The following is a 25,474-nucleotide window of genomic DNA, read 5'->3' as shown; positions in this document are numbered from 1 at the left end:
GAGACCCTGGCACAAGGGACATGGAGCCGCCTGGGGACTGCTCAGTCATCAAATTGGCGCGAGTTAGGTGCAGTTTACCGAGTCCTGCTATACTTCGCCCAGGATCTACGTGGCAAGGCGGTCAGAGTCAGGACGGACAACGTTACGATGGTCCTCTATTTGAACAAGCAGGGAGGGACGAGGTCTCCTCCCTCCTCAAGCTAACAGATCGGGGTGTAGTGCCCTTATGCGTCACGGCGCAGGCTTCTGGTCACATGACGTCCCTGATGTCATTGAAGATAGCCGATAGCAGGGAGCGCAGGGTAGGTAAGTAACAGTGTTTTTGTTTGTATTCCCCTCTCGGTCTCCGATTATTATACTCTGGGGTCTGAAAAGACCCCAGAGTATAATAATTGTTAATGGGTGTCCACAATGGAGCATAATACTGAGTGATGGGGCCACTATGGGGCATTATACTGGATGATGGGGCCACTATGGGGCATAATCCTGGGTGATGGGGCCACTATGGGGCATAATACTGGGTGATGGGGCATAATACTGGGTGATGGGGCCACTATGGGGCATAATACTGAGTGATGGGGCATAATACTGGGTGATGGGGCATAATACTGGGTGATGGGGCCACTATGGGGCATAATACTGGGTGATGGGGCCACTATGGGGCATAATAGTGCGCGCAGGAATGCGGGGGGGAAGGAGGTTGGTCGGGGTCTTCGGTGGGGGAGGGGGCATGTCAAAGGTTCACCATGGGGCCCCGCCATTCCTAGTTATGCCACTGAATGGCACCTAATGATGATGTAAGCGAGGTGGGCACTGCTGCTCCATTATCCTCAATGGGAGGGTTTTCTATTACTAGACATCCACATTGCATACTTACTATTACTAAGAGAGAAACCTTACAGTGAAAGTAATGGAGTGGCCGCCTGTCTTACATCATTAGATGGGATCCGGTGCTTTGCCTAAAAACTAAATACAACAAAGCTCTAAATAAATTATAGTAAATTTTTTTCAATTTTTTTATTGAGATTAAAAACATACATCTATATACTTAACAAGTGCTGTGACTGAATAGTAAGAAAATAAATTGCAATAAACCCATTATAATGACACACTTTATTAAAAAACTGTTATAAACCACAGCGAGTCACAAAGCGAGTCACATAGCGAGTAACAAAGAGAGTCACATGATGCAAAGAAAAATGGTTGGTTATAATAAAAAGAACATAAAAATATTTTATATAACCAGATTGTTATATGGGGTCTGAGTATATTTAGTTTTGCCCTTGTATAAATGCAGCAGTCCTTGAGTAGGCCTTACCCACCGCCATTGGTGGCTCCTCCTATAGGGCTCTCTGAGCTCTGCAGATATTGTCTTGTTAGCAGCGGCCCTTACACTTTCATACACGTGACGTCACATTATTACTCTTTTATCCTTTTCTATCGGCCACTTAGTTTTTGCCGTATCCTAAAATGGTTATACCATGAAAAAGATGTAACCTCTCTCCTATAAATTGGTGATTGGTGGGGGCCTGACCCCTGAGACCACTCCGATCCTGAGCATGTGGGGTGTTTTATAACCATAGAAAAGCTCACAGCTGACGATGTTTCCCCACCGATCAGCAATTTGTCCTATGGATAGAGGATACATTTTTTTCGTAGCATAACCCCTTCAGGATAAAACAATTTTTGCATCGTCATAACATACAGAAAACTATCCTGCACAGCTTTCATTCTGTTTTCTGCTCCTGGGCAGCGAAAGCTGCGCTGTGATTGGGAAAGAAAGACCCCTTTTTGTAGCCTATACAGAGGACCGCTCACCACTTCCACCAACTCTTACTCTTTCCTTCTTTTAACAGCCACCCAATGGAGTTTTTTCTCTAGACCCCACCATTCCTGAGACAACATTTCTATTAGTATCAGCACAATTACGCTCTCTGCTGTCACGTGGGTGGTCCCTGTCTTCCTGCTCCAGCCTAGGACCGCCCGTCTGACAGTAGAGAGCATAGTCTAGCTGAAACTAACAGCATTGATTGATCAGGATTGGTGGGGCTAGAGACAAAATTCAAACTGATTCTGGGAGTTTAACCCCTTAGATGCCATAGTCAATAGCACCCGCATCCAATGGGTCTTGGAGGAAGGAGGCTCCGTCTTAGAGGCGTCAGAACCCCTGCAATCTTGACCCATGCCTTTACGCCTAATGAGGGCCCCCCCAGGGCTGTCTATGGAAATTCTTATTAGGCCTTTCAGAATGCCTGGCCCAAAATGACAGCTATTATAACGCATTTCACATAGATAGTACAATGCCTAGCAAATAGAAGATCGCAAATTACAGTCACTTAGTGGGATCAAAATAATATAATAAAGCTTAAAAGAAAACATAGTAAAAAAAAACAAAACAAAAACACATTAACACATTAATCCCCGTCTCAAAGTGTTTCACAAATAAAAACAAACAAACCATAACCCGCATATTGGGTATTACAATATGACATAACAAAGACAATGGTAAAATTGCTGGGGTTTTTTCTATTGCTTATCAGAAAGAGTTAATAAAAGTGAAATCAATGAGTGCCATTATACACAACCGCTGGTCCCGCAAAAAAACCGTGCCCTCATACATTGTAAAAATACAAAGAAGCCGTACAGCTCAGCATGTGACAATGGGAAAAAAATCAAAAAAAGGTTTGGTGTATAAGGCCTAAAACAGGCCAGTCACTAAAGGGTTAAGCGATGCCTATCAGCAGTAGTCTGTAGACTGGGCTGTGGGTTATGTAAGTGTGTAGTGGCGTGATGGCCCATTTAACCGTTTAAAGAGGGGCTTTCATGTCCTCGGACACGTGGTTTTATATACCGCTAAAAAGCCGACTGCGCTGAATTCGGCACACTGTCAGCTATTCCATTATGTGCCCCGGGGCTGGAGATATCGGTGCCGTTACACAGCTCGGCTGTGAGGAACACCCCTCCTGACATTACTGTCCATAGCTCTGCACTGTCAGAGGGGGGCGCTCCTTACCGGCCAGCCATGACGCTAAACTGTGAGGAATGTCCCCCCAGTACTAGTCTATGGAGGAGTACTGTCAGGAGGAGGGGGACGTTCCTCACAACCCAGCTAGACTGTCGCGAACGCCCCTTCTGACAGTGAAGAGATATCAGTAACGGCACCAATATCTCTAGTCCTGGGGCACAGAACAGGAAGGCCAACAATGTGCTGAATTCAGCGGTATATAAGACCACACGTGCCCGAGGACATGAAAGGTCCTCATCTTAATCCATATGTCAGCGGCAAAAAGTCATATTCCCGGAAGTGGTTTCAGCGCTCACCATCACATCTTCCATCTTATTACATATTAAAGGTTTTCTTGAGACTCTCTTTGGCCATCTCCTTGGTCAGCTCCTTCCATTCCTTCGGGTAGTCGGCTGGTTTTGCATTATACACGTTGGCAAATTGCTCATTGAATTCTTTAAGAACAAATTTCCAGTAATCCGAGGCTTCGATGGTGGGATCAGGCTGAATTCTCCAGTCAGGATAAATATCTTTGTATTTCTTGAAGGAATAAGGTTTTCCATTTGTATCTTTATTCTTAAATGTATAGTTTCCGCTGACACAGGTGGTACATATATCATGACAAAGAATCGATGACTTCTCAAACATGTATGTTCCTAATCCTTGGGGTCGATGGACGGAGGCAAAATGTTGTTTGTGGTCTTCCCCTCCGGCTTCACAAGGGACCCTGCAGAATGGACACTGCTTCCCGCATCCAAAAACCTTCTTAAACAATTCATCCTGAGGTTTCACCGCTACTCTGGGAAGGATTCCATCTCTACCTAGAGCTTCTAATTCCGATCGGATTTCTTCTTTTGTGTCTGTCAGAAAGTCGTTCAGATTTTTTATAAATTCCTTTGTGTTTGCCGAATTTCTGAAAATAATTGCTTTTAGTTTTTCATGGGGAAAAACCAGATCGCTGCTCAAATTCTTCTGGAAATTAGCAAGAAAATGTTCCACATCCGTTGACTGATCCCACATCTCAGGATTGTTGAGCAGATCTCGGATCTTCTCTGTGATACCCGACAGGATTTTGCTTTCTATGGTGCTGAAGTTTTTGTATTCCCCTTTAATGTATTTCAATATCCAGTTTTTTACAAAACCTTTATAGTCTGTTGAATATTCCACATATTTCCCACAATCACTTCCCTCCAGAAGATCTAGAAGAACAGAGTACTGGAAGAAAGTCCGAGAGGTGTATGTTGCGGATCCTTCAGACCTTATGATGTCATCGACGAGTTCAATGCCTAGATTTCGAAGGATGTGATCAATGATCGCTGGTTTTAGACACGTATGGCAAACGCGTTTAGCGAGATTCTGGCTTTCATTCTTCTCTTGGACTACATTCATGAAGGTATTGAAGTATTCACATTTCAAGGTCTCCAGCTGTAAATAAGAGTCATTCTTCTTTACGAAGTTATTGTGCATCTCCTGGAAATCGGTGACCACATGTCCTAGTATTTTTAATTTGATTTCTAGCTCCAGTTCAGCCGGGACGTTGCCTTCCTTGGTAAGACTGTCGTCAATCATGTTCAGCAGGTGTTTACAGTAGGTGTCATCATAGTCGCCATCTTTCTTGGCTTGTTTTTCAGAATATTTACAGCATTTCTCTAGAATAGATTGAAGATTGTGCTCATACTTTGGACTTCCTTTAAACCTTCTGTAGGCGCTTCTAAATAAATGGAAAACTTGCTGTTTTATTCCTTCAGTAGTCATCTTTTCCTCAGGTTTTGGCAAAACCTCGATTTGATTTAGTTTTTCGTTGACGGCCGATCCCTTGTCTCTCATGGTCTTGGAGAGCTCCTGTAGAATCTGTTTCTCAATGTTCCGTCTTTTGAGAGGTTTTATGCCTAACTCTTTGACTATATTTTGCCACGTCGTCTCAAACACTTCCTTCAGCTTTTCATTGTTGAGCTGATGTTTTTTCTTCCTACATTCTTCCATAAAGCTGGACACCCTGTGTTCGATCACCTCGATATACCGCATCCGTACTCTCTCTATTTTGTGTTGCTGTTTTTGGATTTGCATGACGTTGAGATATTTTTCCTGTGATGACATTCGAAGGTTTTTTCCAAGCATCTTTGTGCTGTTTATAAAGTCTTCTTTATATCTTATTAAATGAACACGATCTTTGTCTTGCTGGAAATAATCTTCCACCCAGGCGATGAGCTTTTTCTGCTCGACTGAAATGATGTTTTCTAGCTCAATACAACATTCTTTGCCTTTGTCTTCCAAAGTGTCTTCAGACTGGTTTTTGATCATCGTTTCAGTGTTGATGAACCATTCGTGGATCAGTTTGCTGAATTTCCACTCTAATTCAGAGAATTTAATGGACAGTTTGTTGTAGGCACTGGCCACTAAGCTATTTCGGAAACTGAAGATAAAGTTTTCGTGTTTGACTGCGTTCCATAAATCTTTTATCCACTTAATAAATTGAGGAATAGTCTGTGCCTTATTTGGGTTTTGTGTAATCATTTTTAGTAAATTTAGCTTCAATTCAGCAATGTGTTCACTGTATCCAGCACTGACTGGAGCCATTGGTGGAACGCCCTGCCACAGACCCGGGATATACCAGTGGTGCTGTTCTGAATCATATTCCATAACATCAGAGAATACTTTATACTGAGGCTTCTTCTCCATGGTTGCCACAGTTCTGGTCATTTCGTTTAGTTGTTCCAGCAGCTTATTCCGGTCTCTCATGTTCATTTCCGGAGCAGACACATCGCTGACGTTTTGATGAACGAACTGGCAAATAGGCTTCTTCCCAATTTCTTTCATTCTGAGAAATGAATGTATCACTATCTGCAAAATGTCTTTCATTTCTGTTATATTTTCCATGGCCATATTAATGACAGTGATGTCACTCAAGCCAATGACTAGAGTCGCCAGCTCGTTGTCATGTTCATAACTGCCCTCCAGAGAATCCAGCTCGGGAGCTTTCAACCCTTCAGTGTCAATAACCAGAAGAAATTCACAGCCAAGCTGCTCTCGAATGTTCTCCTTCACTTTAATAAGTGTCATGAAGGCGCCTCGCGTGCATCGTCCACTGGCCACAGGGTATTGTAGACCAAACATGGTGTTGAGAAGGGTGGACTTCCCTGTGCTCTGCACCCCCAGGACCGTTATTACTCTTATTCTGCATTTGTTATATGTCTTGGCGTTCACTTTATTGAGAACATCTGTTACCCACTGCATCGGGATCCTGGACGCATCTCCATCTATCAACTCCAATGGATAGCCATCAAGCAGAAGATTGGCTACGGTTTCGGGGAGATGGTTGAATGCAATATGTGTGGCATGTTGAGTTGTCCCTATAAAATGCCAAACCTCATAGAACTGAGACACCTCTCTCAGGAAATGCTCGATTCCTAATGAACTGTCTGATATCTTCTGATCGATCTCCGTCAGCTCTTTCAAGTCTCTGGCCTGAGAATATTTCTCTTTATATATTTCCTGTAAAGACTTTAGAGTTTTCCTCGCTGATAAGTCCAAATAATATTTTAACCAACTTAAAAAATAAAACTTTTTGGATTGATTTTTGGTTCCAATCCCTTCCACAAATTGAAGAATTCCTTTCGGCACGTGACACTGCCACTGTTTCCTTCTTATGTCATCGCATTGTCTTCTCAGCTCAGATTTGTATTTCTCCCCGTTTCTATTGCGTTGCTGTTTCATCTGGCAGAGTTCTTTCTCCAGTCTTGCCAAGTCTTTCAGAAGCTGCGCCTGCAGTTTCATCGTTTTTCCTTTGTAGTTGACGACATCACAAATCTCTTCAGTGATCATTTTGGCTTTGTTTCTCGCAGCCTGACATTCTTTGGCGCTCTCGTCCACACCAATCCCTTGATCTGTTGCTGCCTGGGCCATGTCTTCAACACTAAGGAAATGACTATTTTCCTTCTCCAACTTCAGCAGAGCTGAACGAATCTTCTTAACAGTTGTCGCCTCATTTGTGTTTCTTGTGATCACCAAGACGGTGTCCTTTGTTGTTCCGGTCATGGACATCACTGATCCGAGCATCTCTCTCAATTCTTCTTGGCTCTTTTGCTCTTCGGGGGCAATAATGAAGAGATAGGTGGTGTTGGAGTTTTTATATTTCAGCAATGATTCACATTGAGCCGCACTGATAGATGCAGCAAATACCACTACCACGGAAGATATCTGTGCCAGAAAGCCAAATGGCTTAACATTACTCTCCAATTCCCCGCGAAGGTTTGTAAAAGCAACAGGTTCAGCGAAGACGCCTTTACCAGCAGGAAAATACCAAGACATCTCTACCAGTCCCATGGATATGGTTTTATCCAGATTTCCACCTTCCATATCTCTATGGACAAACATCTCTTGACAATGTTGTGTTGAACTCAGAATTTGGTTTAGAATCTTAGACTTGGAGAGTCTGCATTTTCCCAATCTTACAAAAGAAAATACTGGCATGGAAATTTTCACCAAATGTTCCTCTTGAAATCCCCGACTCTCTGCCAGGGATTGAGGTCTCCATTTCTTCACGATTCCTCTCATTGTCCACAGCATCAAGGTGCAGTCGGGACCATCAATGGCCGGCAGCAGCAGGGGGACAGAAAACTGGCACATGGACATTTTCGATACCATCTCTTGTTGGAGGAAATGGTCAGAGCAATGGAAGATGGCGCACTGTAAGTCTAATGGGTGGATACCGCCTGACAAGTCACTGTCCACATCCAGAGGAAAGCTGCTATTCTTGCTTGTCTCCACTCTATTCCCTATTGAACTGATATTCCTGGCCTGCTCATGCAAGGCCATCAGTTTTCTTAGAAAATACCAAGCTGCATTTTGCAAAGAACTGCCTGGTAAGAAGGATTCCGCACCAATGTCGAGGACATCTTGTAATGTAAGCTTGGACGTCTGGTAGCTCTGAAATTCAATATTGTTCAGAAAATCCTGGAAGCAAGGCTTTTTGTCTGCAAAATAATCAGAAATAATGCGTCATTTCCTTCAATTCTGCAAAGAATTAATATCAAAGACCAAACATCCCTGTACGGTATTATTAGGACTGACATCTTGCAAAACCAACCTTCACACGTGCAAGAAAATCAGAATCAGCAAAGGGACAAATGGATTTAATAATATTTGAAATGACTTTTTCATATGTATTTACTTGGAAATACGGATTGTGCCCTCTGACCCGGCACTGGCACCTGACAGTGGCCTGATGTGGTCTCCAGATATGTTCTTCTAACACCTCATATATAGGAGACCTTACCTTCAATCCTGCCTCATACCTTATGCAAATGAGAGAGTTGGAGTCGAGCAGGTGGTGAGGATGACACAAGAAGTCAAACTCTCTGAAGAAGGTCCATGAGGTCAGTGAATGTCCTTGTAAGTCCAGGACAGGGCAATGTTAACAACTACGGTGCAGGAGATTTCCTCCTAGCTTGTTATGACCTTGGCTGACCTCAGTGCGTCAATGAAAATGGACCGGATTTGGCTGCGGAGGGTTTGACTTTTTACGACTGCCTCTTTATCTCCTTGACTTCAGACCTGGCAGAGATTTTGGAGGTGGTCGGCGCCTTGTACATAAATATCTTACCTTTGTCATTATTGACTTCCTTTGGTTCTTCTGATCTTCTCTTCATCTCTTCCTCAGGAATATTTTCCTCCTCTGATAATAAAAAACCGTATCAATCTATAAATTATACAGAACTCCTCCAAAAAAAGCAGTTGCGCAATGTTTTTCATTGCGTTTTTGCTGGATTTTTCTCAGCGTTTTCTTCCCTTATTAACCCCTTCCCACCGACGGCATTTTTCGATTTTCATTTTTGACTCCCCTTCCCCTTCCAAACCCCATAACTTTTTTATTTCTCCGCTCTCAGGGCCATACGAGGTCTTAATCTTTGCGGGACAAATTTTTCTTCATGATGCCACCATTAATTATTCTGTACAATGTGCTGGGAAGCTGAAAAATAATCCAGAATGGGGGGGATTTGAAGAAATAGTGCATTTGTGCGATTTTCTTACAGGATTCGTTTTGACCTGTCCCCTGTATTTTATGTTTTGGTACGGTTCCAAATTTCTATGGTTTTATTTACATTTTAACCCCTTAACATAAATCCAAAATTGGGCCAAATTTTTTTTTTCTAAAAGTCGCCATCTTCTGACAGCCGTAACTTTTTTATACTTCCGTGTACGGGGATGTATAGGGCGTCTTTTTTTGCGGGGCGGGGTGTACTTTTCAGTTCTACCATTTTGGGGAATCGCTTTTGCTTTGATCATTTTTTATTCAAATTTTTATCAGAGGCAAAACAGAGAAAAAAATGGCGGTTTGGCACTTTTGACTTTTTTTCCCGCTACGGCGTTTACCATACAAGAAAAATATTTTTATAGATTTGTAGAGCCGGGGGTTTTCGGACACAGGGAGACCTAATCTGTAGGGGTGTCACAGTATTTAACTACGTTTATATGTGTTCTAGGGAAAGGGGTGGTGATTTGAATTTTTAATACTTTTTAATTTTTTAAATATTTTTTTTACTTTTTTTTTAAAAAAAAAAATAAATTTTTTTTTGCATTTATTAGACCCCCTAGGGACCACTAATGCATTGCAAAAAAATAATCATTTCTTTTGCAGGCTACATAGAGTAACCTGCAAAAGAAAGTCATTGCAGACAGGCCGGGGAGACTTTACAAGGCTCCCGGCTGTCATGCCAACATGATGTCTGCCCTGGAGCTTGTTCCAGGTGCTGGCGATCACTGGCAAAATGGCGGCGTCCACGCACCTTCTGACCAAGGCACCAGAAGGGTAAATGCCCATGATCAGTGCGGACACTGACTGTGGGCATTAGCGCATGGTGTCTGCTGTATGATACAGCAGAGTGAAAATAGATTTTGCTGCACACACTGTTTTGTGATCAAATGAATATATAGATTTATTTTACAATATAGTTAACGCCTTTTGACACAATGCAAAATATTGGCATAGAAAGACAGGCTAGATCAATTGGATATGACGTTTCGGTCCTTAGACCTTCATCAGACGCGATCTAGTGTGGTAGCAGGATCAGTATAAGTGTCAAGGCATGAGACACTCATGCAATGCATTGTGTCAAACGCGTTAACTATATTGTAAAATAAATCTCTATATTCCTTTGATCACAAAACAGTGTGTGCAGCAAAATCTATTTTCACTAGTATATTTGGGTCGAAGGACCTTTTTTCGCTAGCACCACATATAATTTTAGAGTGTGCGGTACCATTGACTTTTTTGCTGTATGATACAGCAGACACCAGGCGGCTATGGCAGCTGCCCGCCATAGTTAAACACCCAGCATCCGACGTACTAGTACGGCAGAGGTCAGGAAAACGTTAGCATTTCTGCAGGTAACATTGACGTGCTGCGTATTTCTACATCATGCTCTTTTGAAGAGCAGCTTTTCCGCAGTGTTTTTTTCTACAGTGTTTCTGCAACGTGAGGCCTCAGCCCTAATCTCCTGCCTCGCTATGTTAAAATTAAAACTGAGAAAATTATAATATTGTCTTCTCTGTGCGTCCCAGGAGGGTTTTGTTTTTTTTCTGTGACTGGTTGTATATTATGATAGCACCATTTAAAGGGATCCTATCATTCAATCACTTTTTTTTCTAACTAACATGTTGGAGTAGCCTTAAGAAAGGCTATTCGTCTCCTACCTTTCATTGTCTTCTGCGCGCTGCCGTTTGCCTAAAATCTCGGTATGTAAATGAGTTCTTTCACAGCACTGAGGGTGGGCCTCAGCGCTCAAACCTCACTGGGGGCGGCCCCAATCCTGCCAGAAAACTCTTCAGCACCGCCTCCATCTTCTTCTGCAGAGAGGTCTTCACAGCGTCTTCTTCTGGTGGCGGCTTGTAACTTCACGGCCTCGGGCCTAAGGCAAGCTGACTACACATGCTCGCGGCCACAAGAAAAATGGCTGCTTACATAGAATTATAAGCAGCCATTTTCTTGTGGCCGGTGGGCATGCGCAGTCGGCTTTCCCTAGACCCGAGGCCTAGAAGTTACAAGCCGCCACTGGAAGAAGACGCTGTGAAGACCTCTCTGCAGAAGAAGATGGAGGCGGTGCTGGAGAGTTTTCTGGCAGGATTGGGGCCACCCCCAGTGCTGTTTGAGCGCTGAGGCCCACCCCCAGTGCTGCGAAAGAACTCATTTACATACCGAGAAAAACTGGGATTTTAGGCAAACGGCGGCACGCAGAAGACAACGAAAGATAGGAGACGAATAGCCTTTCTTAAGGCTACTCTGACGTGTTAGTTAGAAGAAAAAGTGATTGAATGATAGGATCCCTTTAATGTTCTGTGAATCTGGGAAAAAATTCCGAACGGAGTGGGATTGGGGGAAAAATACAATTGTGCCCTTTTCTCACAGGTTTTATTTGGCGTTTAATGTGTAGTAAAAGGGCGCATTACCTAGATTCTTTTTTTCCCCCCTTCCTATCAGTATGTCTTCGGAGTGTGGGAGGAATCCCACGCAAACACGAGGAGAACAAACTCCTTGCAGATGTTGTCCTTGGCAGGATTCGAACCCAGGACTCCAGCACTGCAAGGCTATAGTGTGAAGCCACCGTGCTGCCTGTTTTTTTTTTTTATTTTCTTTTAACATTACCTATATTCTTATACATATACAGTTCTGTTGCAACAAAGAGACCAAACACAACAATACCAAATTAGTAAAGGGCACAATGAATCCGAGTACAAACTTCTCCGAAAGATGAAATACAAAGAAGAGAAAGTTGAAGGGAAGACCTGAAGATGACCTGAGAAGGCATTAGGTGGATTTCTGGTCTTACCCTGACTTAGTTGTAAACACTGGAGGAAATCTCTGCAGGTCTTCTCATCTTTCTGAAGAATGACATTCACTAAGAAATGCGCCTTCTCCTCCATCTTGGCTGTATTTTCCACCATGACATGTTCTTCCCGCGTGATAATGTCTTTGGACTCACATTCATCCAGAAAGCCAATGAAGTTCTTCTGGAGAGCGGCCGTAATCTCCTTTCTGGATCTTCGAATATAATCCACAGCCTGGTCTGAAGAGCCTTGCACCCTTGAAGATCTGCAAATGAAATGGAAGGAAATATTTGTAGATCTTAATTTAGAAATATTATCGTCTCATTCACTAACCTAATGGTGGATGGAATCGTCTTGTAGACAACTACATGTATCCAGATTGAGAAGAAACACAAAAGAAGATGTGAAGAGCAAAGCTAAAGTCACAGGAGGCGCTGTTGTGCCTTGTGTGCAGGTAAAGCAGTTATAGACTCGATATTCCAGTAGCAAATTTTGTCACACATTTCTGCAAAATTTGTGGAGGAGTGTAGAAGAAGAAGAAGTGGGACCTGACAAATTTGCTAGAAATTCTGCCCCAAATCTATCCAAGCTCAAGTGGCATGCGTACAGCCAGAGATGTGCCCAATGTATTAATGGCTATGGCGCCTCATAGTAAATGGGGTTCATACTTTGTATTAATACCAATACAGTCCTATGAAAAAGTTTGGGCACCCCTATTAATCTTAATCATTTTTAGTTCTAAATATTTTGGTGTTTGCAGCAGCCATTTCAGTTTGATCTATCTAATAACTGATGGACACAGTAATATTTCAGGATTGAAATGAGGTTTATTGTACTAACAGAAAATGCGCAATATGCATTAAACCAAAATTTGACCGGTGCAAAAGTATGGGCACCTCAACAGAAAAGTGACATTAATATTTAGTACATCCTCCTTTTGCAAAGATAACAGCCTCTAGTCGCTTCCTGTAGCTTTTAATCAGTTCCTGGATCCTGGATGAAGGGATTTTGGACCATTTCTTTCTACAAAACAATTCAAGTTCAGTTCAGTTTGATGGTCGCCGAACATGGACAGCCCGCTCTCAAATGATCTGAAAACAAAGATTGTTCAACATAGTTGTTCAGGGGAAGGATACAAAACGTTGTCTCAGAGATTTAACCTGTCAGTTTCCACTGTGAGGAACATAGTAAGGAAATGGAAGAGCACAGGGACAGTTCTTGTTAAGCCCAGAAGTGGCAGGCCAAGAAAAATATCAGAAAGGCAGAGAAGAAGAATGGTGAGAACAGTCAAGGACAATCCACAGACCACCTCCAAAGAGCTGCAGCATCATCTTGCTGCAGATGGTGTCACTGTGCATCGGTCAACTATACAGCGCACTTTGCACAAATAGAAGCTGTATGGGAGAGTGATGAGAAAGAAGCCGTTTCTGCACGTACGCCACAAATAGAGTTGCCTGAGGTATGAAAAAGCACATTTGGACAAGGCAGCTTCATTTTGGAAACAAAAATTGAGTTGTTTGGTTATAAAAAAAAGGCGTTATGCATGGCGTCCAAAAAGAAACAGCATTCCAAGAAAAACACATGCTACCCACTGTAAAATTTGGTGGAGGTTCCATCATGCTTTGGGGCTGTGTGGCCAATGCCGGCATCGGGAATCTTGTTAAAGTTGAGGGTCGCATGGATTCCACTCAGTATCAGCAGATTCTTGAGAATAATGTTCAAGAATCAGTGACGAAGTTGAAGTTACGCCGGGGATGGATATTTCAGCAAGACAATGATCCAAAACACCGCTCCAAATCCTCAGGCATTCATGCAGAGGAACAATTACAATGTTCTGGAATGGCCATCCCAGTCCCCAGACCTGAATATCATTGAACATCTGTGGGATGATTTGAAGCGGGCTGTCCATGCTCGGCGACCATCTAACTTAACTGAACTTGAATTGTTTGTCCAAAATACCTTCATCCAGGATCCAGGAACTGATTAAAAGCTACAGGAAGCGACTAGAGGCTGTTATCTCTGCAAAAGGAGGATCTACTAAATATTAATGTCACTTTTCTGTTGAGGTGCCCATACTTTTGCACCGGTCAAATTTTGGTTTAATGCATATTGCGCATTTTCTGTTAGTACAATAAACCTCATTTCAATCCTGAAATATTACTGTGTCCATCAGTTATTAGATATATCAAACTGAAACGGCTGCTGCAAACACCAAAATATTTAGAACTAAAAATGATTAAGATTAATAGGGGTGCCCAAACTTTTTCATAGGACTGTATATCAATCATCAGTTTAGTACATTCTAACCTAAGTAATACGTAATAATCTTCCTACCAGCAACCACCACTAGGATGCGCTCACTGTATAATATGTAGCTATGACGTTGGCTGTTTAGTGATATTCAGTTACGCAATAATCTCCCCTTAGTGATCTGTCTATAGAGGAGATGAGAGAGACAATGCACGCAGCACCAACAGGAGCAGTGAAACCACTGGAACGAAAAAGAAAGTTTCTATCTCACCCTGAGTGCTTTATTCACATCGATCTAGGTCACTGCTTTTCTATAATGTCCTATATGATCCTGCCTATGTTTGTCAGAAAGTGAAGGAGTTATGGAGAAGAACCTTCTGTCTGTGTGCACCTAGTCTTCATCTACCAGCTCAGGGAGAATTAGGCCAGGGCCCCAATTCTGGCTAATCCCATCCAAACATGGCAGAAAAAGATCCGGAGTGGAAATGCTGAGATTTCAAAAACCATCACGTGTGACAGCATGTTATACCTATGGAGACGCTGGCATGGCCATGTCCACATGCTGTGCAACTGATATAGGCAAGGTTTGTGGGAATCTTAGGCATATTATATAGATTAAGAACGCTGTTCAAGGTTGGAATGAAGGAATGAAAGGTATAAGTGGAGAGATTGTAAGATTACCCTGCTTGTCTCTCATGGGCGCCTTGTTTATCTTCCTTGTCCTGAGGCGGGGTGATAAGATTGTCTTCACTAGAAGGTTCTTCTGGTGTTCTCTCATCTTCTTTAGATGTCTTGTTTTTGCTACTTATATTTTGTACCATTTCATCCTGAGATGGTAGGCTGATGGAGACTTCCATTCTGTCATCTTCGTCATGGATGGATTCATTCCCTGGTCTAGTTCTTTCTTCTGGTTGATTTGTAAGGACATTGTGACCGGTGTTGGTATCGGTGGGCTTGTAGTTTGGCTTATGTAGCATGAAATAAGATTTGTTTCCGAACATTATTTTATCTTCATGACTCAATGTAAGAACTGTCTGGACCCTTGAGCTGTTCACATAGGTCTCTGCGTTTTCCTTTGGGGTAAGGGAAACCTCATTTTTTAAGATGTTAATCACACAATGCTCCAGCTCAATTCCAGGACCGGTGACGTGAATGTCTTGAGAATCACCAGCACCAATCTTATTTTTTTCTCCTAAATGATATAGAAGCAGTTCATTCTGGTCACTATTCCCGGCAGATACGTGTACGAGATAACATTTCCTATCATCAGGGCTGATTCCATTCTGCTCTACAGTCATTCCAAGTTTCGGGATCTGTTTTTGCCGTTCCAGGGCAGAGGTTTCTGTCGTCTTCAGCTTTTCTTCCCAGGAGACTTTTAGATCTCTCAGAAGTTTTTCAGATTCTTCTAATTTTTCCTCCAGTTCTTGTTTGCCTTTGGCTTCAGCTTGTTGAAGTTGCTCTCTCAGCCCATTTACTTCTTCGTTCAGCTCCGTTATAGCCTTAGATTTGTTGTCTTCATTCACCAGGGCTTTGTTGACTATGTGTTTGGCAGTGTCAACAGATTTCAAGGTGGAAAGAGTCTCCCGATAGTTAACAGAGGCCGGGCTTATCGTGGCCAACATGACAGTCTTGCTATTTCCTCCAAGATTGTTTTTTAGCAGCCAGGTGAGCTTCGAGTCCTTGTAATTCACATAAGTACTCTGCCTGTTACCCTCGGATAATTCAGCCAATGAATTTATGACCAGACCAAGACATGTCAGCGACTTATTGATGTTATTGCTTTCTTTCAGTAGTTCTCCAGGAGCTCCAGACATGGAAGTGCATTCGCTTCCTGCCAAGTCCACCAGGTTGACCTTGCTGAGAAGCTCTTTCAATAGACCATCTTGACCCTGAAGAGTTTGCGTGACGGTCAGAGTGAATATTGCGTGCGATCGGCTGCTGTGTTCATTCATTTTTGTATTTCCAATTATCCGGCATTTATTTCCTTCTCGTATCAGTGATTTTGTGTCTTCGGTGTCGCTGACAACATGATGAGACAAGCCTTCTACATAAGGGCCAAAGGTTTTGTGTTCGCGAACATTAAGTGCCGTAAAGTCACTTGTGGGATACAAAAGATCTCGCACTTTCTCGTTGTAGATTTCTAAGTATGAAGCTTCAACTCGGAGACGATGATTTTGGTCTCTGCTGAATAAAGCAGAACATAGCCTTGGCACCAGTCCGGGTTGATCATCTGTCCCCATCATAGAAAATGTTTTTCCTGATCCCGTTTGACCATAAGCCACAATGCAAGAGTTGAATCCAGCGAAGATACTGTCAAGGACGTCTTCTCCAAGTGTCTTAAAAATATCCTGCTGGCTTGTATACGCGGCCGGACCTTCATCATCTGCAGACCAGAAGCAGTGATCGAAGGCAAACACTTTTTGTGCCGCACCGTTCCCTTCATTTCCGGGGCTTGTGGATTTCAGGACCGTTTGCTTTCCTTCCATGTGTATTACACATTCTGCTTTTAGATCGATTTCTCTCTGATTCATGGGCCGCACCCTCACGGCCACTTTCACTTTGCTATCCTCCATTATGTATGGTTGGAACTTCCCATAATTTGACAGAAATAACAAGTGATATTGATTTCTCTTACATCATTTATTCTGAAATCTGTAAAAGAAAAAAAAGCCGATAAATGTCATGTAACAAAGGAACCAACGTGCTGCGCTTCAGGAAATGCAGGGGCCGACCATAAACCACATTGGGTGGGGGTGTCTGCTGATATGGCGTTTTAGGATACGAGTCTAAAATTTGATTCCAGTAATGGTTTGTGGGAGGAGCATAGAAGTGGACCAATAGGGAAGCGGCTCTGGAGATATGAGATACAAGGTCCTGCACTATTAGTGAATCTGTTACCGACAGTGTCTGCACTAGTATGGCGGATGTCACCATATTAAACACTACAGGAACTGGGCGGGCGCCATAGCATTGTTTGTATTCTGGGATACTGTAAAAATAGCTGACCTGTAGGAGCCCGAACAGTCGGACCCCTGGCGATCTAAGTGACTGGCCTTAAAAGTGGATAGCCCTTTATTCAGTGATTCACTAAGTGAAAGCACTTTTTCGGCCCCAGCCCAGAGCATATACCGTATACTCAGACACTGCAGGAGAGGGGTGAGCAGTGCAGGAGGCAGAGGCTGCTCCCATATACCGTATACTCAGACACCTACTGCAGGAGAGCGGTCACCAGTGCAGAGTCCACTCTCATATACCGTATACTCAGACACTGCAGGAGAGGGGTGAGCAGTGCAGGGGCCGCTCCCATATACCGTATACTCAGACACTGCAGGAGAGGGGTGAGCAGTGCAGGAGGCAGAGGTCTCTCCCATATACCGTATACTCAGACACCTACTGCAGGAGAGGGGTGAGCAGTGCAGGGGCCGCTCCCATATACCGTATACTCAGACACTGCAGGAGAGGGGTGAGCAGTGCAGGAGGCAGAGGTCTCTCCCATATACCGTATACTCAGACACCTACTGCAGGAGAGGGGTGAGCAGTGCAGGGGCCGCTCCCATATACCGTATACTCAGACACTGCAGGAGAGGGGTGAGCAGTGCAGGGGCCGCTCCCATATACCGTATACTCAGACACCTACTGCAGGAGAGGGGTGAGCAGTGCAGGAGGCAGAGGTCTCTCCCATATACCATATACTCAGACACCTACTGCAGGAGAGCGGTCACCAGTGCAGAGTCCACTCTCATATACCGTATACTCAGACACTGCAGGAGAGGGGTGAGCAGTGCAGGGGCCGCTCCCATATACCGTATACTCAGACACCTACTTCAGGAGAGGGGTCACCAGTGCAGAGGCCGCAGCAGTTTACACTTACCTTATACTCTGGGACCTGGGGCAGGAAAGCGGTGACCATTGCTGGAGACAGAGGCAGGTCTCATGTACCGCACACCCGAGGACCTTGAGATGTAACTTGCGCAGTGTGGGAATTTATACGAGAGATAGCACAATAAGGGAGGAGACTTCATAGCAGCTTCTAATAAACGAAACTTAACATAAAACTTACCAGAACTTTCACTTTTATTTCCTGAGGTCTTGAGAGACATTGCTGCTGCTGCCAGATTAAAGACACAGTTCGCACAAAAGAGAATAACACAATATACCGACAACAGGATTGTGTCATATATCTATACTAGCAGGAGGACCCGGTGTATGTTTATATGGTACTAGCAGGAGGACTCGGCTTCGCACGGGTAGATTTCATTTTTTGCTTGTGTAGTGGCCCTATAAGAATTGCCCAGTTTTGCACTCGTGTATTTTGCATGTTGTTTGTGTGAGTGTTTCTGCCTGCGACTTCGTCTGCGTATTGTTGGCGTCGATGATCCGCCTATATTGAGCAAATTGCTGCTGTCGATGGTTAGCCTGCTCCGGCGTTTCGGCAGCTCTTAAGCTGTCCTGTCACTGAACTTGTTCCTCGCACCGTGCCTGTGATTATTCCGGCACCTCAGCAGCTCGCTGGGACGCCATATAATGAGTGTGTTGTTGGTGTCGATGATCCCCCTCAGCTCCACTTGAGGAGAACTCTGTGACTTCTGGCTCCTTCATAGCTCTCGTTGTTCTAGAATTTTGCAACAAATTAGGTTTTCTTTTTCCTGACATGTTTAAAATGAGCAAACTGCCAATTAAAGGTGTTTTCCCATCCAGTGTGTCAGCACGGCCTGGAGCAGATCAGATAATATGCAGATGCTTGTACACAATGGACTGAGGGTTAGCTGAGTGTTACATAGAGAGATAACAGACCTGGCTGAGATAAGCGGCTGCAGGAGCAGTGTAATATAGTATGTGATGATAAATTCACAACAGTAGTGAAGCCATGTCATTTACCGGGATACAAAGTAGCCGATGTGTTACTCCAGGTTACAGAGTATCTATGGGACAAATCTCATCCAAATCCATTCAGCCATTTTTGTGTGATCGAGTAACACAGCGGATGGTGAAGAGAAAATATATGAGCTGTGTGGAGGACATTGGGAACACCAAATTCCCTACTATGTCCCAGTAGCTCCTATAATTGAAGGGGGAGGGGGGTGTCACTCCGGGGTCTCTTCTGGTTTATTTTCCCTCATTTGCTCGCACAGCGTATACATTCTCTTTCTGCCCAGTCAGTTGTGTCGAATGATTTGGAGATTTGGGGGAATTTTGTCTTCACATTGTACAAGCTATATATATTTTGTTTTCCTGGTGATGTCGCCTTATGAGGCTTCTTGTTTGTGAGGTATTTTGTAATGACACCATTTTTGGTCGATTTAAAAAAAAAAAACAAAAAAAAAAAAAACAACGATTACGGCGATTCCTCATTTATATTATTTTTTATCTGTTACTAATTCTGCAGAACAAAAACCCATTTGCAGACCCATATTTGGGTCCAGGAGAGGTATTAGTGTAGGGTCCTACCTTAATGAGGTCGCCTTGTCGGGGCAGGTACAGGGGCTTCCTACTGTTTGATCAAATATGTACAACGAAGCACCTCAAATTTATTTCTATATTTAGTTCATAGTATTTTTATAGTTTTTTCTTTGTTCCTTATAGCCTTATATATTTTTTGTTTTTATGGATACTCCATAAGTGATCTCCAGATCCCAAAGTATGCTTCCCATCCCTCCGCTGGAGCCTGGACCTTGTACATCGGCAGGAGAAACTTGTGGCGCCATTACCTTTTGACTGTGAGGGCCCCACAGGGGATGGTGGGGAAAGAGATTGCCCCCTTTCCCTGCAGAAAACAGCCCCTAGCAGCCATAGAAGAGAACAGGGGAATCTGGAGAGGACCCAAACCAGGGCCATCCTCTACACTACCCCATAAGTTATCCATCCCAAGTGCCCGACAGCACCTAGGCAGGTAGGTCTCACTTCAGGGACAGGTTGAGAAGCCGAACCTGAAATTTGTGAAAAGGAAAAGACAACTTTATTAATTTGGACTTCAGTACAGTAATACTTAGAGCGGATTGCGCTCACAGAAAATGGCGCCCAACATGGGGCCAGAGGTCAATTACTTCGCATCCAGAAAAAAACACACGGAAAGGACACGGAAAAGTTGGAAAATGGTTCAAAAAAAGCAGCTGCCAAGGTAAGAAGATATATTCTTACAATTTCCACTTTCCGCTTCTCTTTGTCTTATGTGGCCTCTCTGGCTGCCGGGTGAGTTGTAAGAAATGTAAATCCTCTGGTCTTTTTAAGAACCCTGTTTATGAAGTATCCGCATTTCAGGAATCTGCAGCCCATTCTGTTTGTTTGTGTGTTGGACTCTGTGGAAAGTTGTTAAGAAAAGATTAGCCAGGAAAGATCAGGCCACCGCTTTCTGCTAAGTTCTAGAGGAGAGTCTAGCAGCCCAGGGCTACTGTATGGTGTCCTTGTAAGTAGTTAACACTTTTGGGGTGCCAAAAGATATCCTAGAGGATTTATGGTGAGATGTTACTGTAATTAAGCGCTTAGGATGCCTGAGAGTTATTTTTTTGGAGGTTCTACTACAAGTAGTGTGTCGTTAAGCGTAGGAGGCCCGAGAGGTACCGGTTGTACCCTTTGAGGTTCGACACAGAAGATTAGGCAAATCATGGAGGGTTTGCCTGGGCGGTGTAAGGCTGATCCTAGGAATAGGAAGGTTGTCAAGCTATAGAGATTGAGAGCAAATGAGGGTGCTGATGTATTGAAGGGGGGCACTATTGGGCAAGTGAAAGCACCAAAACAGCAAGATAGGTGATAATAGGATGTGAAAAGATGGATACGCGCATGTGAAAGTGGGATGGAGAAAAGCAAGTTAGTTATTGATTGAAGGTTTGAGAGGAAGTGTTTGGACAGCCCCCCTTCCCCTCTTCAACAAAGTGCACTGTAAAATAATAGAAGGCCTAAGCTAGAGTTTAGTGTGCATGTGTATAGCAGAAAATCCATTATTTCAGTGAATTAGAAGCAACTCACATGTCTATTTTGTAATGTCTTTTTGTTTATAATGCGCATTTTAACCACTTCCAGACCGCCCATAGACTTTATACGTCCGGTTAGTGGTTGCCTTGTTCTGACAGGACGTGCCGATACGAGATCGTGCAGCTGCTGATACTGGGAGCCGGCTATAACTTCAGCCAGAACTCCCAGAGAGAAGACGGAGAAGGTTTATTACCTTCCTTGCCTTCTCAATCGCTGTGTATACAGCGCTCAATGAGAATACACATCCCTAAAGTGTCTGGGTTAATAGTGCACCACAAATGCATCAGAGTTGATATAAAAGTGACAACAAATGCTACTACCCCCAGCACTGGGATGTTACTGAGACCCCCAATATAAAGGGTAGAGACCCAGAGTGTAAATTGCTGTAACAGTGGTAATATACCAGTAGTCATGGCTGCAAAACGGAAGGGCTGGAGCGCCAACACACCACGGCTAGACACCTCAACGCGTTTCACCGGAGAAGCGGCTTCCTCAGGAGGTATAGGAGTCAGGAGGAGTAAGTACTGCGACAGGGAAGTCCAGGACGTTGTCAGCACTTTTCTCCAGGGATTGCAGTGTGGTGTGCAAGATGGTGCCAATTTTGATTTTATATCTTTGCAGCATTGTATTCACTATTGTCTATTTATACATTTATTCTGTCATTTTTGTTGCTTTCTCGCTAATGTATGGATTATGATAATCGGCTACTTATGGGCCTGAGCAGCCTTTGTCTTGTGTCCTGTGGCATCTTTTCATCTGCCAGTGTTTTATCCTTATATGTACATTTTTGCACAATAACAGATTGATGTATTGTATCATACTATTGTCATTGATATTCCTTGGGGTGTTTCTGAGTTAGCTGTTTGATGGCACCTTTGTGGTTAATCCCCTGGTTTGTTGCAATGTTCCATGTATGACCTTGTTATGACTAACCATGGTATATAGTGTCCCAGGTCCAGACTGAGCACATTACAATGGCTGGACGACTCAGACTACAGTGTGCCGTATTTATGCCACACTCCATCCCTCTACCCTGTTACCAATAGATTCAAGGGGGGAAGTAAGGACAACAGTAAAACAACCTGACGCACACGTATCTTCTGATGAACTGTATTTACCTGATGCAACAAGAAACTGTAGGGTTTGGACATGTGAATGAGAAATCTATTGCTAATTTTGATTTTGAGATTTTTTTGTAGATGGCTCTCGATTTGGGAAGGATGGTAAGTTCTACACCAGATACGCCATGGTCACTGAAAACAAGCAGAACCATTACCCCCCCCCACAGGCCTTGGCTCAAGAAGCGGAACTGGAAGCAGCCACTGAAACAGTGTAAAACAGCTGAGGGTCGGCCCGCTATGCCTCTGATATAGAATACAACTATGGTCTGATCTGGAGAGCAAGAGCTTTCCTTACGTTTATTGGTAAGTCCATAAAGGATTCCCCGGCTGTTCAGGAACTGATGAAGGCCTTACTTCTACCCGAACAGGGGGATATAGTCAAAGGTCAGGGCAAACACCAAGGCTGATACAAAAGAAAGTAGAGGTGATGCAAAGGCAGATGCTGCCGCCAAAACTAGCAGCAGTAAAGTCTAGGGACGGGCCTCAGCACTGGTGGTCACCATACCTGAGGAAGTATCTCAGCTCTCTTTTCAGGTTCTAAAAACATTGCAGGACCAAACTGGTCCAGAAGAAAAGAAGACTTTGGAGCAGCAAGGTGAACAAAGCCTGATAGCTAGCGCTAAGAGAGTATGTTTACCAAGAGCATTGTTCCCAATGATGGCGCAGGCAGCTCATTCTCAAGTGCACCATTTAAAGACAGCCATGTGTGACCTGGTGAACAAACGATGGGCAGCTCCAGGTTTTAGCACAACTGCAGCCAGATATGTGCAAGCCTTCATGACATGTGCTAGGCATAATATAGGCCAAAAAGAAAGGTTCCTCAAGAACACACCCCAGAGCCCTTGTACCCGTTTCAGAGATTACAGGTTGACTATATACAGTTACCAAAGGTGGGAAGGTATGAGTACGTGCTTGTGTGTGGTGATCTCTTTTTAGGATGGCTTGAGGCATATACAGTACAGAAAGCCACCGCAAAAGCAACTGCAGATAAACTGTTGAAGTAGTGTGTAGGTATGGGGTTCCCCGAGATCATCGAGAGTGATAGTGGAGCTCACTTCACTGTACAGGTTTCTTCTAGATCCAAACCAAGTACTGGGAACACATTCCCTAAAGCCAGGAGACTGGGTGGTGGTAAAAAGATACGGGAGAGGTTCGCCATCATTATTAAGGAAATACCACCTGACGTTCATAGACTGAGTAATGCTGGATTATCATGAGACTATAAGTCACAGTCCTGGTACCCTATGGCCCGCAATGTGACTTACATTAGTAAAGGAGTCACAGGGCGTCTCAACGGCCTTTAGTTGGGGTCAAAGTCGCTGTAGTCCCACCCTTACTAGGATAACTGCTCCAGAAGTCTGGCTCTATTTGTGCCAAAAAAAATATACAAGTGGCGTGGCATAGGTCATAATGATAACCTATCCATAGGGTTAATCATCAATATGTGATCTGTGGAGTCCGACACCCAGACCCTGCACAGATCAGCTATCTTGGTAGGCTCCAGAAGCTGCTGCAATGGATTGGAAGCACTTGAAGCACCGATCCTAGACAAGTAAGAATGGAACTGAAAATCCTTGGTGTCATCGCTATACAGTGGACAGAGCTGCAATCCCCTGGTGCCACATCTATACAGTGGAAAGAGCTGCAAATCCCCTGGTGACACCACTATACACTGGATAGAGCTGCAAATCCCCTGGTGCCACCGCTATACAATGGACAGAGATGCAATCCCCTGATGCCACCGCTATACAGTGGACAAAGCTGCAATTCTCTGGTGTCACCGCTATACAGTGGACAAAGCTGGAAATTCCCTGGTGCCACCACTATACAATGGGCAGAGATGCAATCCCCTGATGCCACCGCTATACAGTGGACAAAGCTGCAATTCTCTGGTGTCACCGCTATACAGTGGACAGAGCTGCAATCCCCTGGTGCCACCACTTTAGAGTGGACAAAGCTGCAATTCCCTGGTGCCACCGCTATACAGTGGAGAGAACTGCAAATCCTAGAGGCTGCCAGAAAAGCTGATAGATAGGTTATCAGTATGAAACATGTATTAGGAGCTGAAAAACTCTTTAACGCTAGGTTCACACAAGCGTTTGGGTTTACGCTCTTTGGGTCTGCTTGGTTACCCAAAAAATGGAAACCCAATCCGCGGTATACCGCGGACATTATAGACCATAGTGACATCTGCCAGGCTTCTGCCCGAAAAATGCGCAGAGAAAAGTCCTTTTCTTTCCACATTTTTCAAGCTGAATGGGGAACAGAATCCCTGAATGAAGACCGAGCGCAGGTGTGAACTTAGCCTAAGCTGTATAAATATAAGACATACCCTGTTTCCCCGAAAATAAGACGGTGTCTTATATTAATTTTTGCTCCCAAAGATGCGCCATGTCTTATTTTCAGGGGGTGTCTTATTTTTTTCAAAGAAGAGTTCACATATATTGCTAAATATAAAAATTAACATTTATTAAATACTGTACAGTATAAAAATATTTTTATAGATTTGTAGAGCAGGCGATTTTGGACACAGGGATACCTAACATGTACGGTATGTGTTTCACAGTATTCACATACTTTTATATGTGTTCTAGGGAAATGGGTTGTTTTGAATTATATATACAGTGTATATATATATATATATATATATATATATTTGCATTTATTAACCCCCTGTAATACATTACAGACAGGCAACCTGCCTTCAAAAGGAATGACGATTTTTTGCAATGCAATTGCAAAGGTCTGATCACTAAGGGCTAGTTCACACGTGGGCAAAGGGGCGGATTTTGACAGCGGATTTCGCTTCAAAATCCGCCCCTTTACAATGGTGGTGTATGTAGACCGCCGGGCTTTTTTTTCCGCTAGCGGCGGGCTGCCGCTAGCGGAGAAAAGAAGCAACCTGCCCTATCTTCAGGCGGAAGCTGCGCGGGCTCAGCCCCGCGGCTTCCGCCCCCGGCAGCTCCCTCCTATGTCGGCTCATTCATTTGAGCCAACAGCGGAGGGGAAAGCCGCGACCGCGATGGTCGCAGCAGGCGGGTTTTGACAAGAGAGAGACGCGGCTCGCTGCGTCTCTCTCAGTGTCAAAACCCGCGCGGGCAGTTCACGTGTGAACTGACCCTAATGCAATGCATTGCATTAGTGATCAGACCTTTGCAATTGCATTGCATTGCAGCCTGCAAAAGAAAAGCACTGCAGACAGGCCGGGGAGACTTTACAAGGCTCCCGGCTGTCATGCCAACGTGACGTCGGCCCTGGAGCATGCTCCAGGTGCTGGCGATCACCGGCGCCAGAAGGGTTAATGCCC

The 25,474-nt window shown here is 43.9% G+C and overlaps 1 protein-coding gene across 1 annotated transcript; it reads right to left on the bottom strand.

Annotated features, from left to right (window-relative positions):
• Positions 1-3,295: 3,295 nt before the first annotated feature.
• LOC142201202 (interferon-induced very large GTPase 1-like) lies at positions 3,296-16,650 on the bottom strand. The gene is made up of 4 exons (XM_075272026.1): positions 14,759-16,650; positions 11,830-12,092; positions 8,607-8,678; positions 3,296-7,977 (listed from the first exon to the last, which is right to left on the bottom strand). Exons 1-4 carry the CDS (start codon positions 16,648-16,650, stop codon positions 3,341-3,343), a joined length of 6,864 nt encoding a protein of 2,287 aa, XP_075128127.1. The 3' UTR covers positions 3,296-3,340.
• Positions 16,651-25,474: the final 8,824 nt, after the last annotated feature.

This window comes from Leptodactylus fuscus, chromosome 4 (assembly GCF_031893055.1).
Source record: "Leptodactylus fuscus isolate aLepFus1 chromosome 4, aLepFus1.hap2, whole genome shotgun sequence".
NCBI lineage: Eukaryota > Metazoa > Chordata > Amphibia > Anura > Leptodactylidae > Leptodactylus > Leptodactylus fuscus.
Note: the sequence above shows the minus strand (reverse complement) of the source record. Positions and strands in the feature narration are given on the sequence as shown.

Bases quoted from the DNA above. Each gene is read 5' to 3' on its own strand.
- LOC142201202 (XM_075272026.1), bottom strand. From the start codon at position 16,650: ATGGAGGATAGCAAAGTGAAAGTGGCCGTGAGGGTGCGGCCCATGAAT. The intron at 8,679-11,829 runs GTAAGACCAGAA...TTTTATTATCAG, and splicing joins GTGTTTACAACTAAGTCAGG to AGGAGGAAAATATTCCTGAG. The intron at 7,978-8,606 runs GTAAGATATTTA...ATTATTTTGCAG, and splicing joins GGAAGTCAATAATGACAAAG to ACAAAAAGCCTTGCTTCCAG.